Below are 16,008 nucleotides of genomic sequence, written 5' to 3' on the forward strand. Positions count from 1 at the left end.
AGAATAAGAATGTTATTAAGAAATTAACCATTTTGTAATTGTCTAGAATAATTTCATTACTTATTGTTAAGTTCTATTGTTGTTTAAGTGAGTTGATCTTTCTAAAGTATTTAAAAAAAAATAACTTTTCAGCTTGAGTACGTGAACTGTTACTAGCATAATCACAAATCAGTCTCATCTTGGCCAATTCCACATTTTGGAATTTGTCCATATTTCTTGATTCAGAATTGTTCTCTATTCAAGATTATCTTCATTACTGATGTTAAAAAATTTGCTATATTCTTTACATGATCTGTATTGCCTGAACCATTTGCTTATAATTTTTAATTAAAAGAGTTTTGTTATCTCTGTAAGCCAAATTGTATCAGCATGATTCTTTCTTTTAAGGTTACACGATAGTCAGCATTCATGGTTAAAAATTTAGGGAGACACAACACATGTGTTAAAATAATTACTTTACTTAATATTAGGAAAGTAACATTTGACGTTTTGACCTCTGTATTGAGGTCATCATCAGAAAAATACATATGTATAAGAAGCAAGCTACATGCTACTGCACTTTACAAAGGTAAAAGGAATCTAAGCTGCTTCTTAATCTTTTATCTAGCCTGACCTCTAGTGGAAAAAAAAATTACTAATATTAAAAATAATAATAATAAAAATTAATATATAAAAATAAATTAAAAACAGAACTACATTAAACATTTCTAAAGTCCTCTCTTATTGAGATTTCCTTCTGGGCTTGTTCCAGTTGCTATAAGGGTTTCAGATGGGTCCTCCACATTCTTGGAATGATTAGTTTGTCATTTTTGTTCAGGTTTGGATTGTGTTTTAGCATTTCATGCTTCTTTAAATTTTCTCTCAAACAAGGTTTTGGTGTGGTGTAGGAACTTGGTGCTTTTTCCTGTCAATTCTGTGGTATAATTGGAGTGCGTGGTGGTCTGATAGATCTGTTTTCCCATATGGAGGTATTTAATGTGTCGTTTGTGTTTGTCTTTTCTGATTGGGATGGTGCGTCCTGTGTCCCGCCCTATGTAGGGTAGGTTACATGTACATTGGATTTTGTAAACCCCTGGGTGGGCCAGGTGTGGAAGAGGATCTTTGGAAGAACTGAGTAAATTTCTTAATTTTGTCGGGGGTTTGAAGGTAGTCTTGATGTTCTATTTATGTAGTGTTCTGTCTATTTTTTCTGAAATGCCTCTAACATATGATATGGCTATGTCATTCTTATAATTTTTTTTGTTTTTAGTGATATTTTTATGGAGGATCTTGTGAACTGTTTTTTTATTCTAGCCATTTTTTACAAATGTATCATTAATGATGTTGAATTCCTGGTTTGGAGCTTGTTCGAGCAAATAGTTAGTGCTATGTGTTTGAGGGTGCTTATGATTCCTAGTTTTTGTGTTGGGTGGTGATATGAATTTTTGTGTATGTACTAGCCTGTGTGTGTGTGTAGGTTTGCAGTAGACCGAGAAGGAGAGACAGCCTGAGGGAAGACATGTGGCGAGTGTGTCTGGAAAAGGAAGAGAGTTGTTGTTTTTGATTTCAGTGGTGAATTGAATATGTTCATGTTGTTTGTTCAGATGGCTAAGGAATGTATTTAATGTTTTGCGACTGTGGGGCCAAATGGCAAAAATATCATCGACATATCTGAGCCAGACTTTGAGCTTTAGGCAGGCCAAATCTAGAGTTCGTTGCTCAAAGTCTTCCATGTAAAAGTTAGTTATTTGATATGTTAAGAATCTGTTACATGCTCTAAACCATGCAGATGGGAAGGTGAAAAGAATTATGATCTGCTGTAGATTTTGATTTTTGTTGATGTGTCATTTAATGCATTTATTTTAAGAATTATAGCCACGTATACACACACACACACACACACACACACACACACACACACACACACACACACACACACACACACACACACACACACACACACACACATTCAAGTTTTGTTACCACTGAAGGAGTGCATCATGGCTTTGTGGTGTTACCTGCCCTATTTCTCATATACATAAACGACCAGCTCTCAATCATGACAAAGCCTATCCTATGCTAATGATACTACACTCTTTACCATGCTGACATCTGGATATAACATCTATAAAACATATAAAACACATAATAATACTTTTGTTTCTACCTCAAAACAAAGAAAGATGTTTTAAAAATCTTATTATTATGTAGGCTCCAATGAATTCTTAGGAGTCATCAATAGAGGCCAATTTTAATTCATTCATACCTAAATACCTGTCATATCTTTTCATGAATACATGAATAAGCAACACAACACCTAATGGTAGCTTATTTTCAACACATGCTTGCTACATGCCATGAAAAGAACCTGGACCTCTTGTACTACCTAACCACACTTAAATTAGCTTCCATGGACAACCCAGAGTTCTATTTCAACAAGCCATGAGCTTCAAAATCTCACTTCCATGTATATTGCAAGATGCCCTACCTAATTCATCTCTCCTCTGTCTATTCTTCATATTTTGAAGCCTATATTCCTTCAATCTGTTCTCATATGCTCAATGCCTTTGGCCAGTTATCATCTTTCTTACCCATGTATTTTTTCATGTATCTTGTCAGAACCCAGACATTCACATCTATGCACAATAGTCCAGACGTTTCTAGAACACTAATTTTCTTTAAAGTTAGTGTTCTATTCAAAATCAGCCACTTGATTTTGAATAGAATCCAATCAGGCCAATCAGCACTATGGCCTCTAAAATTTAAATCTAAGTCTCTGTAGTTTGATAAAATACCAGAGAGATGCTGATCAGCCTGTATTTCATAGCATCACTCCTATCTCCACCATTCTATAATGGAATTTTATGTGGCTCCCACCTGCAAAAGTTTAACCTTTTGCAGGTGGGAGCCACATAAAATTCCATAGTACTGTAGGTAGACCAAATGTTTTATTTATTTATTTATTTTTATTTTTTATAAAATCTGAAAACCTTATTCTAGAGACCAAACATAAAACTTTTTCAATCTATCTCAAGCCTCCAATGAGCAGAATGCTGTTCTTACATCAATTTATTGAAATGACATCAACTTCAATAATGGAATACCATGAGTTGGCATAATCAAAAGAAATATCAAAACGGAGAAAAACTCATTTGACAGTTGTAAAAAGCGCTGCCTAAGTAGCTTATGTAAGATAACTAAATAAGATCAATAATTTCCTAACTTTGGGAGATAGTACTTTTTATTTTTGTTTATCTTTCCTAACTTTATTTTGTATGTTGTGTGTATCTTTTTGCTGCTTTTTAAGAATTGTCTGTTAAATTGCCATTTTGTGATCCTATACTGACAATGCTGATGACACTTAGGCAAAAAATCTATGTTAAAATAATTTTTTACATGAGTTTTCCTTCATTTATGTATATATATTTTTTTATATTTCTTTGATTAGATAATGACATCAATCTTCTGTTTAAATCTTCACCTAACGACAAACATCCATGCCCATGGCAGAATTTGAACCTTCAACCTGTTGGTTGGAGAGCAGATATGTTAACTACTCAGCCAACTAGGTTGGCTACTCAGGGTGAATAAACTTGGATAATTGTAACAAGTAACCTTGTATATCTTCAAAGGGATGAGTAACTCAGCTATTTCTAATGCATCTGATCCTTTACTGTGATCTGCATTTGCTAAGGTTTTTCTTCTGTGGACATTCTCTTATTCATATTCTCATGTTCCACTTCATATTTTTGATGTTAAATAAATTGGAATGTGGCATCATGCTTAGAAAAATGTGTGTGTACACACATATTGCAATGCAGACCTAGAATCATCTTTGTGTTACTTTAATAACTAGATGGTATCCATGTAGTAGTTTCAGAGTTCTGATGTATTGCTCAGATATGGTATATGCCATATATTGAGCACTAAGTAGGTATTCTTGTTGGATTAATGCAGCTAATTTTGTATTTAGCAGGACTTGAATTTTTTTTTTTTTTTCAAGAAGTATATACAAAATTAGGTTTTTGTATAGTTAAGATATTTTATGCATATTAATGATATATTTGTTTTTCTTTTATAGGCTTTGCAAGAAATCTCTGTGGAAGATAGAAGAAGAAAGCTGGACAACAGCAATGCTGAATTATCAGCTATAAATAATCGCATTGATGATGTAAATCAAAATATCAAAGGTGAATTTGTAAAGAAATTTCAAATTAAATTTCCCCGCCAAAGAAGTTAAAATAAAATTACAATGCTATGCAATTATATCAGTGTGTGTGTGTGTGTGTGTGTGTGCACGTGCTCGCGTGCATGGATAGTCCCTCGGTTATCTTACAGAATGATGTCATTTTTCTGATTAGATAATTGAAGATATAGTTGGCATCAGAAGATAATTGACATAATACTAACCCATTCAAGAGTCTCTTAATTAATGGTTGGATAATTGAAAGATCACTGTATGTATGTGTAGAGGAATATACATAAATGTTAACCTGAGGTAAATTTCATAATTTAATAGTACAGGTGTTAATGATAACATTGCAATATTTATAAGAATCAAGTATGTGATCAGCTCTTCAGTGCCCTCTTTTTTTGACGTAGTCTGAAAAAGAAGTAAATCTACAACTATTCCCTCAAGGAGTCTTTGTATAAAATTTATATTAATTCCTAAGAAATTCATATTATTATTCTGTCATAGCATTCAGGTCTTCTGCACATATTCAGCATTTTCTCCATTTTTGTCATTAATATCTTAATGAAAATTAAAAGTCAAGTATTGATTTTCTTTTGAATACTATCAGTAAAATCATTTGGATTAATTTTTGATAATTTGTATAGATTTGAAAAATTTCTGTGTATGTTCATTGAAAGAGAAGAAAAAAATTTTGTCCAACCACATTAATAATATTAGCATTTTTGGGAAAGAAAACATAAATAAGATAAATACAAATTGTTTCTTTAATAATGAGCAGAAATATTGTAATCACTTAGAAGTAGGCATATTTCAGTGTATAATCTTTTTAAATGTACATTAGTATATTGAAAATTATAGTTACAGAGGTATTACAAACTCTATAATAATAATTTATAATGTGGAAAGACATATTCAGGAATAGATAGTTTTGTGCAATAAGAATTTCTTGATAGTTATATTTGATAAATTCCACATAATTCTAAAATATCAAAAGGTTTGGCTGTTATTTTTATTTTGCATTTCTTCCTTTTTTTCATTTTGTTCTCTGTTTCTATCCTTCAGGTCAGAAAGATTCATACTCTTTTTATATGTTTCCTATTTTGCTTGCTTCCTCCCGTTTTATATGTGAATGTTTTTTATTGTAATTATACATTTAAATATATTTATAAGTTTGTTATAACAAGTTAATATTTATAATAAGTTATAATAAATATATAATAAGTTTGTATACATTTATATAGCATATAAATTTATGGCATATAAAATATTCTCCAAGATACTGTTTAATCAGATGTGTCTGTGTGGAAAAAGGTTTGGGATATACTTTAGATTTCAACAATATAAATCCACTACATAAGTACATTAATTAGATCGGTTATGTTACATGAGTTATAAATTTGGAATGCATATAAAACTGATGAACAATAGGTGTTTTTGAACAAAAAATTTTTAAGATTCTTCTCTTCGCTATAAGTATAGCTGATCTTCCATTTTATGAATGACATAAAATGGAAGAACAGCTATACTTATGGTGACTAAAATATCGAGATTACTTTGTTCTTGTCACATTTTTAGAGTGACAGATGATACACCAAGGAAATTATTAGAGGCCAAACACTGTGAGTTTAGATAGTTAGGAGGACCAAAGCTGGTTGCTGAAAGTTTTTCCACTTGGTTATATTATAAATTAAAGATATAAAGAAATTATATGCTTGGTTTAATCCTTTAACCAAGTGTCAGCAAACAAAGTTTGCACCTGAAGTATTTTCAGGACTGGGACAACTCGTGGTAAAGGTGGTATGACTTCACATCACTTGCCTTAGTATATGAAAATATGACTTCTGCATTACTTCAACCTTAGTATCACCTCTGGGTCTGGCTCCCACTGATGAGACTTCAATAAAGATCGAAACCGGTCTGGGTAGTGACCCTTCCCATAATGCATAGCATTATACATGTCTGCAAGGAGATGTGCTTTGCATTATGGGATACTAAGGCAAGTGATGTGAAGTTATACCACCTTTGCCACGAGTTGCCCCAGTCCTGAAAATATCAGGCACAAACTTTGTTTGCTTACACTTAGATAAAGGATTAAACCAAGTATATAATTTCTTGGTATCTTTAATTTATAGGACCAAAGCTGAGGTGGAGTGATGACTTAATGATATGTTAAAACATGCATCAGAAGAAAGTAACTTTGGATAAAACAATTTGGCAAAAGAGGTCAAGGCTCACTTAGGACTGTACTATTACGACTAATGATCATAATGATTTATGTAAATTATGCAACCTCTCCATAAATCATCCAGTATTTTAAATGGTAATTTTTTATTTTTATTACTATGTTTATTGTCTTTTTTTTATTTTTTTTATTACTGAAAACAGAAGCTAGCACAAATAAAATCAACTGAAGAACTAATGAAGAACTTACGTAGTGAGGCCCATATCAACACAAAAGTTGTTATACCTATGCATGAGTTCATTTTCCATACCTGCACTCACCACCTCCAAAGGTAACCCATTCCAAACAAAAAATCTTTCTTGGTCAATGATCTTCACTGCATTCATTCTCAACTTTCACAGATGCCCTCTCATTTTCTCACCACACTCCATAAAATTTAAAATTCCCTCTGCTTGTATACTATATGACCCTTTCAGAAGTTTATAGGTCTCTATCGCATCACCTCTCATTTCTCCTGTTTGCTAATTTCTGCTCTCTACACATTCTGAATCTCTCCTCGTAATCTACTACATTCCAAAGTCACGATATCATATTTAACACTCTTTTGTGCGCTCTCTCTTTTTACTGTATCTGCATCACCTTGGAAACCAGGAGGCCATATCTGTACACAGTAGCCTAAAAGAGGTCGTATCAAAGCTTGTAAAGAAGCAAAATGATTTCCTTATCCTTACATGTCAGTGTCTTGAACTTCAACTTCCTGTCTACTAAAACTCCATGATCCCTAGCCTGATCAGTTTCGTCTAACATAATCCTGCCAGTATAATATGCCATTGGATATCTCATTACTCCAATGTGCAATAAACTTTACATTTACTAATATTGAACTGATAACCATTTTCAAGTCCATGCAGCTAGCCTAGTGGCTGTGCGCTTTGCAACCATATGCCTGGGGAAGGAGTGTCCGAGGTTCGATTCCTGTCGGTGATGTGAGGAGCTGAAGGATCTTCCTCAGCTATAGCCAAATTAGCCGGTCTTGGGCATGGACAGTAGGGTTTTTTCCCCAGTTTATCCTGGGATTTTTCATCCCGCAAAGCAGGCAAACCGGCCTTGAGAACTCAACATTACAGACATAGGATACATCATGGCATAGGGCTTGACCACCTTATCCTGTGAACAGTTTGAGGTCCGATGATGAACTAACCCTCAGCACCACAAGGTAAAAGAGGGAAAAAGAAGATGAGATGAGATAACCATTTTCACGTGCCCACAATTCCAGTCTATTGAAATTAAGTGCTGCATGTCTGTCGCATTACAGATTACCCTATCTATCTATCTTTGCATCATTAGCAAACAGCTTTAATTCACCTGTCAAATTCTTCTCAATCTCATTAATGTAAATATTGAATAACAGTGAACCAAGGATTGATTTCTGCGATAAACCAATGGTCACCATAAATCTTGCCGACTCACCCCCTCTGCCATACACCACTTTTTGATATCTGTCAGCCATCCTCTTATGCAAGCTAATGAGTTTATAATCCAATCCCATTTCCTTCAGCTTCTTTAACAGTCTTCCATGCTATATCTTGTCAAAAAGTCTTAGAAAAATCGAAACGTATCATGGTATATCCATTTCCTTTGTCTAACTTAACTACAACATTATCATGAAATGATAATGATAAAGAGCCAAGAGGCTATTTTTCCGGCAGCGTAAATTAAGTTAAGAGGATAATAAATCCCTCATTATTTTAAAGCCAGATACTTTAAAAGTATCCGGAGATCGAAATCTAAGAGTTTCATGCCAAAGAACTAATGGCAAGTCCAAGCATAAGTCAACACCTGGGTGGTACAACACTAGCTCAACTCGGAGCAAAGGTAGAGCAAGTTCCATCACTATCCTTAATATTTTCTCATAATGTAAAACGCAACTCCTAGGAGATGTATTACTGTTTTACATTATGAGGAGAGGTCACTACCCAGACCGGTTTCGACCTTTATTGAGTTCTCATCAGTGAGTAGGTAGACCTGGATAATACCAAGGTTTAAGTGAACCGAACTTACATATATTCCTACTAACGAATTGCCAGACCGGTGTACCCATATATTATTATTACTACGATAAAGAGCCAAGAGGCTATTTTTCCGGTGGCATAAATTAAGTTAAGGGTATAATCCAAGTTTTAAAGCGAATAAAAGTTGAGCAGCTCTCAGATGTGAACTGTAGACTAAAATACACAAAGATTATTGAAGTAAAAATGAAAGAGTTTAAGAACAGGAATCAAACCTTGGAGATTCAGTGGGAAACTGTGAAGAAAACATTGATTGATTCAGCCAGAGAGGCATGTGGTGAGGTTGTCTGCAAGGATAAAAAAATCAGAACTCCCTGGTGGACACAGGAAGTTAAAGAGGCAGTGAAGGAAAAGAAGAAAGCATATCAAAAGTTTCTGTCAAATAAGTCAGCTTGTGCTGTTAGAGAATACAGAGACAAATGCAAGAATGCTAAACACTGTGTAAAACTAGCTAAACAAAAGTCATGGGAGGACTTTGGCAAGAATATAGAAAATAAATATCAAGAAGGTGGCAAAATATTCTGGACGTTGTGGAAGAAGCTTAAGAATGGAGGAAAGAGTGCTATAAAAGGAGTTAGAGATGATAAATGTGACATGAAAACAGGAGAAAAAGATATCCTTGAAGTATGGAGTAATTACTTTGAAAAACTGCTAAATGAAACAAGCAGTGATGACAGCACAGGTAAAAAACACTGACCAGGCATGCAGTCAGGAATACATATCCATACTTGAAGTAGAAAAAGCCATCAAAGGCTTGAAATGTGGAAAGGCAGCAGGAGTAGATGATATTCGACCAGAAATGCTGAAGTATGGTGGTATAAGAGTCTTACAGTGGCTGCACTGCATAGTTCAGAAAGCCTGGACAGAGGGACGAATTCCCGATGATTGGAGTAGAGCTCTCATAGTACCAATATATAAAAAGGGAAATAAAACTGAATGTGAAAATTACAGAGGTATTCCCTATTGAGTGTTCCTGGCAAGATCTATGCAAGTATACTCGAGAAATGGTTGAGAAGAATTGTGGAAGAAAAGCTTGGTGAAGAACAAGCTAGATTCAGGCCAAATAGAGACTGTCAATATCAGATCTTCACTTTACGACAAATAGTCAAGAAAACATGGGAATATAACAAAGATCTGTATTTAAGTTTTGTCAATTTGAAAAGCATATGAAAAGGTGCCAAGAAAGAAGCTATTCAATACGCTACAGTTATATGGTGTCAGCGGGGCATTATATCAAGCAATACTTAGTCTTTATTTGAGTTGTAAGTCAGCAGTTAGAATTGAAGGAAGTACAGGAAGATGGTTTAATGTTAAATCTGGTGTCAGACAAGGATGTACATTATCCCCTCTGTTATTCATTATCTATATGGATCACATTATGAAGGAAAGTGGTGGTATTAAGCATGATGTCAAAATTGGAAATGTTAATGTCAGCTCTTTGCTTTATGCGGATGATGTTATACTTCTAAATAAATCCGCTACAAGTCTGCAAGATTCTCTGACTAAATTGAATAGCTGTTGTAATAGATATGGTATGAAGGTCAGCAATAAAAAGACAAAGACAATAGGCAGAATCATTGAAAATGTCAACTGTGTTGTGAATGGAGAACCTGTGGAACAAGTAAAACATTTCAGCTACTTAGGCACGATTTTTACTGAAGATGGTAAATTAAATATAGAAATAGACAACAGAATCAGCAAAGCTGGTATGGTGGGAAGTCAATTGAATAAATTCATATGGAATAAGAGAGAAATTAGTCGGAACACTAAATTAGCTGTATACAAGACAGTGTTCAAACCAGTTTTAACTTATGGATCTGAGAACTGGGTCAGAAGTAAAACACTTGACCAAAAACTAGAGACCGCAGATATGAGAGTCCTGAGAAAGATTAGAGATGTGAACAGATGGCATCAATGGCAATATCATATTAAAAACGAGGATGTTAGGAAAGAACTTGACATTGTCAGCATCCAGGAATGCGTTAGCAGAGCTAATCTCAGGTGGTATGGTCACTTAAATAGAATGGGCAAGGAAAGATTAGCAAAACAAGTGTTCTCTGGCAGGAAAACGACCCAGAGGAAGACCAAGATATAGGTGGATTGATGCGGTACAAAGTGCCTTGGAAGATAGAAATATAAGATCTGATAATGTTGGAGTCTTGACATGCAACAGACTGATTTGGAGGAAAATTGTAGATAGGAAGTTAGTAATGATGTAATTTTTGTCATGTAGTATTATCATATCCTGTACACCCCTTGAAGGTACATGGCAGGAATTTGATGATGATGATGATAAATCCCTCATTATTTTAAAGCCGGATATGAAACTCGGAGATCTAAATCTAAGAGTATATAGATTATATATAGTAGGGGTATATTAAGTTCGGTTCACTTAAACCTTGGTATTTTCCAGATCTACCTACTCGTTGATGAGACCTCATTGAAACCGGTCTAGGTAGTGACCATTCCTCATAATGTAAAAAGTAATACATCTCCTAGGAGCTGCGTTTTACATTATGAGAAAATATTAAGGATAGTGATGGAGCTTGCTCCACCTTTGCTCCGAGTTGCCCTAGTGTTGTACCACCCAGGTGTTGACTTATGCTTGGACTCACCGATAGTTCTTTGGCATGAAACTCTTAGATTTCGATCCCTGAGTTTCTTATCCGGCTTTAAAGTAATGAGGGATTTATTATCCCCTTAACTTAATAAAATGATAATATTTGGTGTTATTCAAAGATGACCTTTCCTTAGTAAACCCATGCTGTTCTTTGCAAGGTATAGATTCACTGTCTGTATTTCTGTGTGTGAGCTCTTATCAACTTTTCCAGAATCTTCACCAGTACTCCAGGGACTGATAGGTCAGTAGTTAGACACATCAGTCTTTAGATCATTATGTATGATGATCTCAATGTTTACTTGTGCATTAGGATTAACGTACACTTTTGTGGAATAGTGGTAAGTGAGTGGAATGGATTGCCAGAATTGGTTGTGAGTTCCCTGACAGTGAATGAATTCAAGGAGAGGTATGATAGGATTTATGTGTATGATATGATGGTTGATTTGGGTCTCCCATGATGCTGTAAATAATAAAAAATAAGTATGAAACTTTTTTTATCTTAAAGGTGGTAGGTAATGTTATGGCACTACCAAATGCTTCTGTAATTCATTTAGTATCGGCAATGCCCTTTTGCTGGCAAGACTTGCATTTAGACTGTGTCGGGCATGAATAACCTTTATGAGGACTTTCAGCTGAAAGTGAGTTGGCCTGTCTCATACAGAGGTGGCAGGGATTGCAGATAGGATTCACCATGCTATCATAAGCAATAATCAGATATCCAAGTTATTTGGCCGTGGCGGGCATTTCAGCTGCACAAAAAGTAAGGTAATGGTTATGACATTATTATCTTGTTTATTGGAGAATTAAAACAGAAAAGTATTAAAGAATTGATAAAATCATTCATAAAAACTTTTGATTTTTATGAATGACTTATGATTTAAAATTCTTTTCACATTACTTCTTTTCTAGTGTGTCTATACTTATATTGTGTGGTTTCTTCCAGAATTGGATCAGAAAATAGAAAAGTTAAATTCAGAACAGAAAAATGTTCAGAAGGAATTGGAACACTGGAAGAGCCAAGAAAGAGATTATCAAGAACGTATCAATGAAGATGCCAAAGATTTGGAAAAAATGACAAGTAAACAGTCTTTACTTCTGAAAAAGGTTTGTAAAAATTTTTGTGTGATAATTGAAATAATACTATACTTATTTATGTATTATAGAATTGTAATTAATTCTAAAATTGTGCAAAAACATTCAGCTGGAATAGAAACAAATGTTTTGAGCTTTGATCTTTTCTTCAACTTTTCTAATACATTTCCTGAAGTGGTGGTAGGTTAGAGAATGAAATTTACTCTTTACCCCACCATTTCTCCACGTTACTTTTCTGCAGTAAGTTCTCACAGCATTCACCATTACGTTATTGGGGTGGAGGGGGGGGGGGGGGCTTCATGTATAAGAACTTAGATTGAAATGAGGAAATGACAGGAAGGAAATGGAATTTAATCATCTACTAAAAGATAATTACCTGAAATAGCATGACCAAAAATGCAGAATCTAGTCTCTCCAGTAACAAAATTGAATGGGATAGCATGCAAGGTGTAAAGGTAGTTGGCATGTGATGAAGGGGATTCAGGGTTTGAGAGGGCTGGATTTGGTAGCCATGTTGCCTCTGATTAGGAAGAATGATAATGCAGTCTTGATTTGGGATTTATTATTCTTGTTTCTCAAGTTTTGATATGCCCATATCTGGATTACTCTGCACATGGTCTGGTCACCTAGCTTTCATGGAAATTAGGAAGTGGCAGAGATGATCCATAAATAACTGATCTATGGAATACTCTAAGAAGAAGAAGAGAATAGCAATTGAAAGTTTGTCAACTGCAGAAGTTGGTTGATAGGCTGAAAAGAGAGGATATAATAGAAATGTTGTTACTAATTGAGTAAGATTTCAGGATTCGATTTTTTGCTTGGAGAGAAAGAGAGATGAATGATTGGAATGGGTTGCTAGGGTCTGTCATGAGTGGTATGTCAGTGAATGCTCATGGAGAGGTATGATAGGCATTATTGTGTAGACATTATGAACCTTCAGACTCCATGGAGATTCCCTGTGCAATAATAATAATATGTCTAGAGTACAATAGCCAACAATGGTGGCCACTGTTTACATGCAGTTATATCTGATTTCTGTTAAAAGGCAAATTTTAATAGGAAAAACCATAATTTCTGATCATTAGGCAACCACTTAGGTGCAAGTTAAAAATTAATAGAAAAAAATGATGAGTTTTAAAATACTTAGGAAATCAGGAGAAATACACAAATAGCAAAAGAACAATCACAAGGATAAATTGGATTTCTGGTTATTTAAAGAGAAGAATATGAAATCTTCTTATTCTCTTATCTCTGATGATGATCTCTTATCCCATCTTCAATTAACGACTCCTAAATGTGTTAGTGTGTCAACTAACTTCTGTTACAACACCATAATTGTACCTTCAGTGATCCAACTCTTAGATTATCTGACACAAATTGCTCTCCTACTGTAATTGTATGGTGGAAGGATTACTGTATAAGAACTTAAATGTTATACTAAGGGATAACTTAGTTTTAACTGATGCATCTGAAACAGGTATGAAAGTTTTTAATATCAGTCCTATACACAAGAGGTTGAAAGACCTATAGCACCTCACTGCCATGTGTGAAATGAAAGAAAGAGTTGAAAAGGAAGAAATCTATTGACATTTTTGTTGAAGAGTTGGAGGTTATATTGTTGGAAAAACCTTCATGAGGAAGGCTTCTCCAGACAGAAGTAGAAAGAAAGAGGGGAAGCAGGTTTTGTGTGTTTGTTATTGTATCTAAAAGGGATGTCAGGCTACAGTCCCAGAAGAAAGCAGAAGAATATTAGTTGCCAGTTTGGTGAGACAGTGATCATGGAAGTATCTGTAGAATAGACACAGAGCTGAAGCAATTCATCTGTGAGTTAGTGATTGAAGTGAGTTGGTGAGTACAAGGTTATCTATCAACTGAGTTGCTGTTCTCTGGCCAGCATTGAGAATTTTTAGGGATGATTTGTACAGAGTTAGCAGATAGATGAAAAGTAGCATCTTCATTGGAAAAGAATGCTTAGTTTTATACAAGCTGAGGCAGCTACTGATATGATGTGTTCATGTCAGGAGAGATTAGAGGTAAATATCAGTACAAAGAGCGAGATCTAATTCTGTCTGGTGATTTTTGTATTACTTAAGATTTTCTGACTTCTCTTTTAGCTCTGGCTCTTATTCTTTTATGTTCTATTTCATCTTCTAATCTTTTACTGCTTAACCATTTGTGATAGGCTTCTTTTTTCTTTTTGATTATTTCTTTGATCGTATCATCCCAAATCTTCAGTTTTAGGTGAACTGGTATCCCTTTTGTGAGAGAAAAGGGCAAGACTGCATTTTGGTAGCATTGGAGTTGACTGAGTTATTCTCATTCTATTCAAGGATAGTATGAAGATCACTGCTTAAGGCACTGGTTACTGGTAAGCTTAAAGCCTGAGCGCTGTATGGTTTCTCAAATGAGTAGGATGAATAAATGTAGTATCATCAACTAAGCTGTGTTATAGGATTAGTGGTGGTCATTTATGTATAGGAGAAAGAGGGTAGGTGACAGAATAGAGAGGCATTCTTCCTGCATTAGTCATGATAGATGGCACACACAGGGAACAGCAAGAGACAAAATTTGTTATCCAGTATCAGATAGACCAAATGGAATGGCAATTTACTGAGCATATCTTGATGTCAGACATAATCAAATGCTTTGGGAAATGTGAAGAATGACAGCACATATATCTCCAAACATTTCTATGGCACATATCCAGTGATGTAGGCTAAGAGGTCATCTATGAATCTGGATTGGCAGAATCCATACTGGTAGTTATTGATTAACTGGTAGATCCCCCCCCCCCCTTATGTAGTGGAATTAAATTAAACTTGCCAAGAAATTATATTCTTGCTTAATCCTTTATCCTGATGATTTCAGATGTAAAATCATCATCCTCTATATACAAGTAGCCTAGTTGTGAAGATACTTTACATGCAAACTTTGTTTGCTTAACTAGGATACAGGATTAAGCAAGAATATAAGTTCTTGACAAATTTAATTTAAATTATAGTTGGAAAATGGCAGACTTTTATTTCCCCCCTTCCCGTTTTTTTGAATTGGTTGGATATATTCTTGCTTCCATGCATTGGAATAAATGATATAGAACAGGATAAGTTCTATGGCACAGTTAAGTACAGTTGGAGAGATTCCATTTGAACCAGAAGGTGTGTTAGTATCTAAGTTATTTAGTATTTTTCTGATTTCATTTTGCCAAAAAAACTATAGGCTGCATATTATGCACTGGTTTTGATATGGTAGTAGGTGATTTACCTTTGTCATCCATGCAGAAGTCTGAAGAGATGAGTTGATGCTAAGAGGTCAGCTTTATCTTTAAGTGCCATCTTCGTGAAAGAGAGGTTTAGTTTGTGTCCAATAGCCTTTGCAAGTGGTGAGAAGTCATAAGTTACATCAGGTGAGAAAGTGAGTTTTCTGCTGTTGCCTGCCTTTATGAAGCCAGGTTTTGATTTGCTGACATCCTGATATTACTAATTAAAGTCATACAATGCTTACTAAACAAGATTGCCAAGAATTGTTTTACCCATTTAGAAATTCTAAATCCATTACTAAAATGCTGTTGCGACTTAAATAGTCAGTCTTAGTAATGCATAAAAAATTAATTATTTTTAATCTGTTATTCAAAATGAAATTGTATATCTACTAAATTTCTGTTTTATGTTAACAAAATTAAGTAAAAGTAAAAAGCTTTTTTAAAAATTAATTATAGTACAATTAGCCAGGTTTTTTTTTTTTTTTACTGTTAAATAAATATAATTGTGATTTCATTGAAGCATAATTTAAACATTTTAAAATCTTTATCAATTTTATTTGCAGTATTTTGTTAATTTTTAGAATTACTCAAATTCCAGTATTACATTGTTTT

At 34.4% G+C, this 16,008-nt stretch overlaps 1 protein-coding gene across 1 annotated transcript in view; it reads left to right on the forward strand.

Moving 5' to 3' along the window:
• Window positions 1-16,008, forward strand: part of SMC3 (structural maintenance of chromosomes 3) — a 450,203-nt gene that overhangs the window by 313,243 nt on the left and 120,952 nt on the right. Inside the window, exons 23-24 of the mRNA XM_090391130.1 lie at window positions 4,061-4,169; window positions 11,989-12,149. Of these exons, the coding sequence (XP_090247256.1) occupies window positions 4,061-4,169; window positions 11,989-12,149 (270 nt within the window). The remainder of the gene's footprint in view (window positions 1-4,060; window positions 4,170-11,988; window positions 12,150-16,008) is intronic.

Source organism: Typopeltis vanoorti, chromosome 4, assembly GCF_054136105.1.
Source record: "Typopeltis vanoorti isolate ZY-2024b chromosome 4, IOZ_Tvanoo_1.0, whole genome shotgun sequence".
NCBI lineage: Eukaryota > Metazoa > Arthropoda > Arachnida > Uropygi > Thelyphonidae > Typopeltis > Typopeltis vanoorti.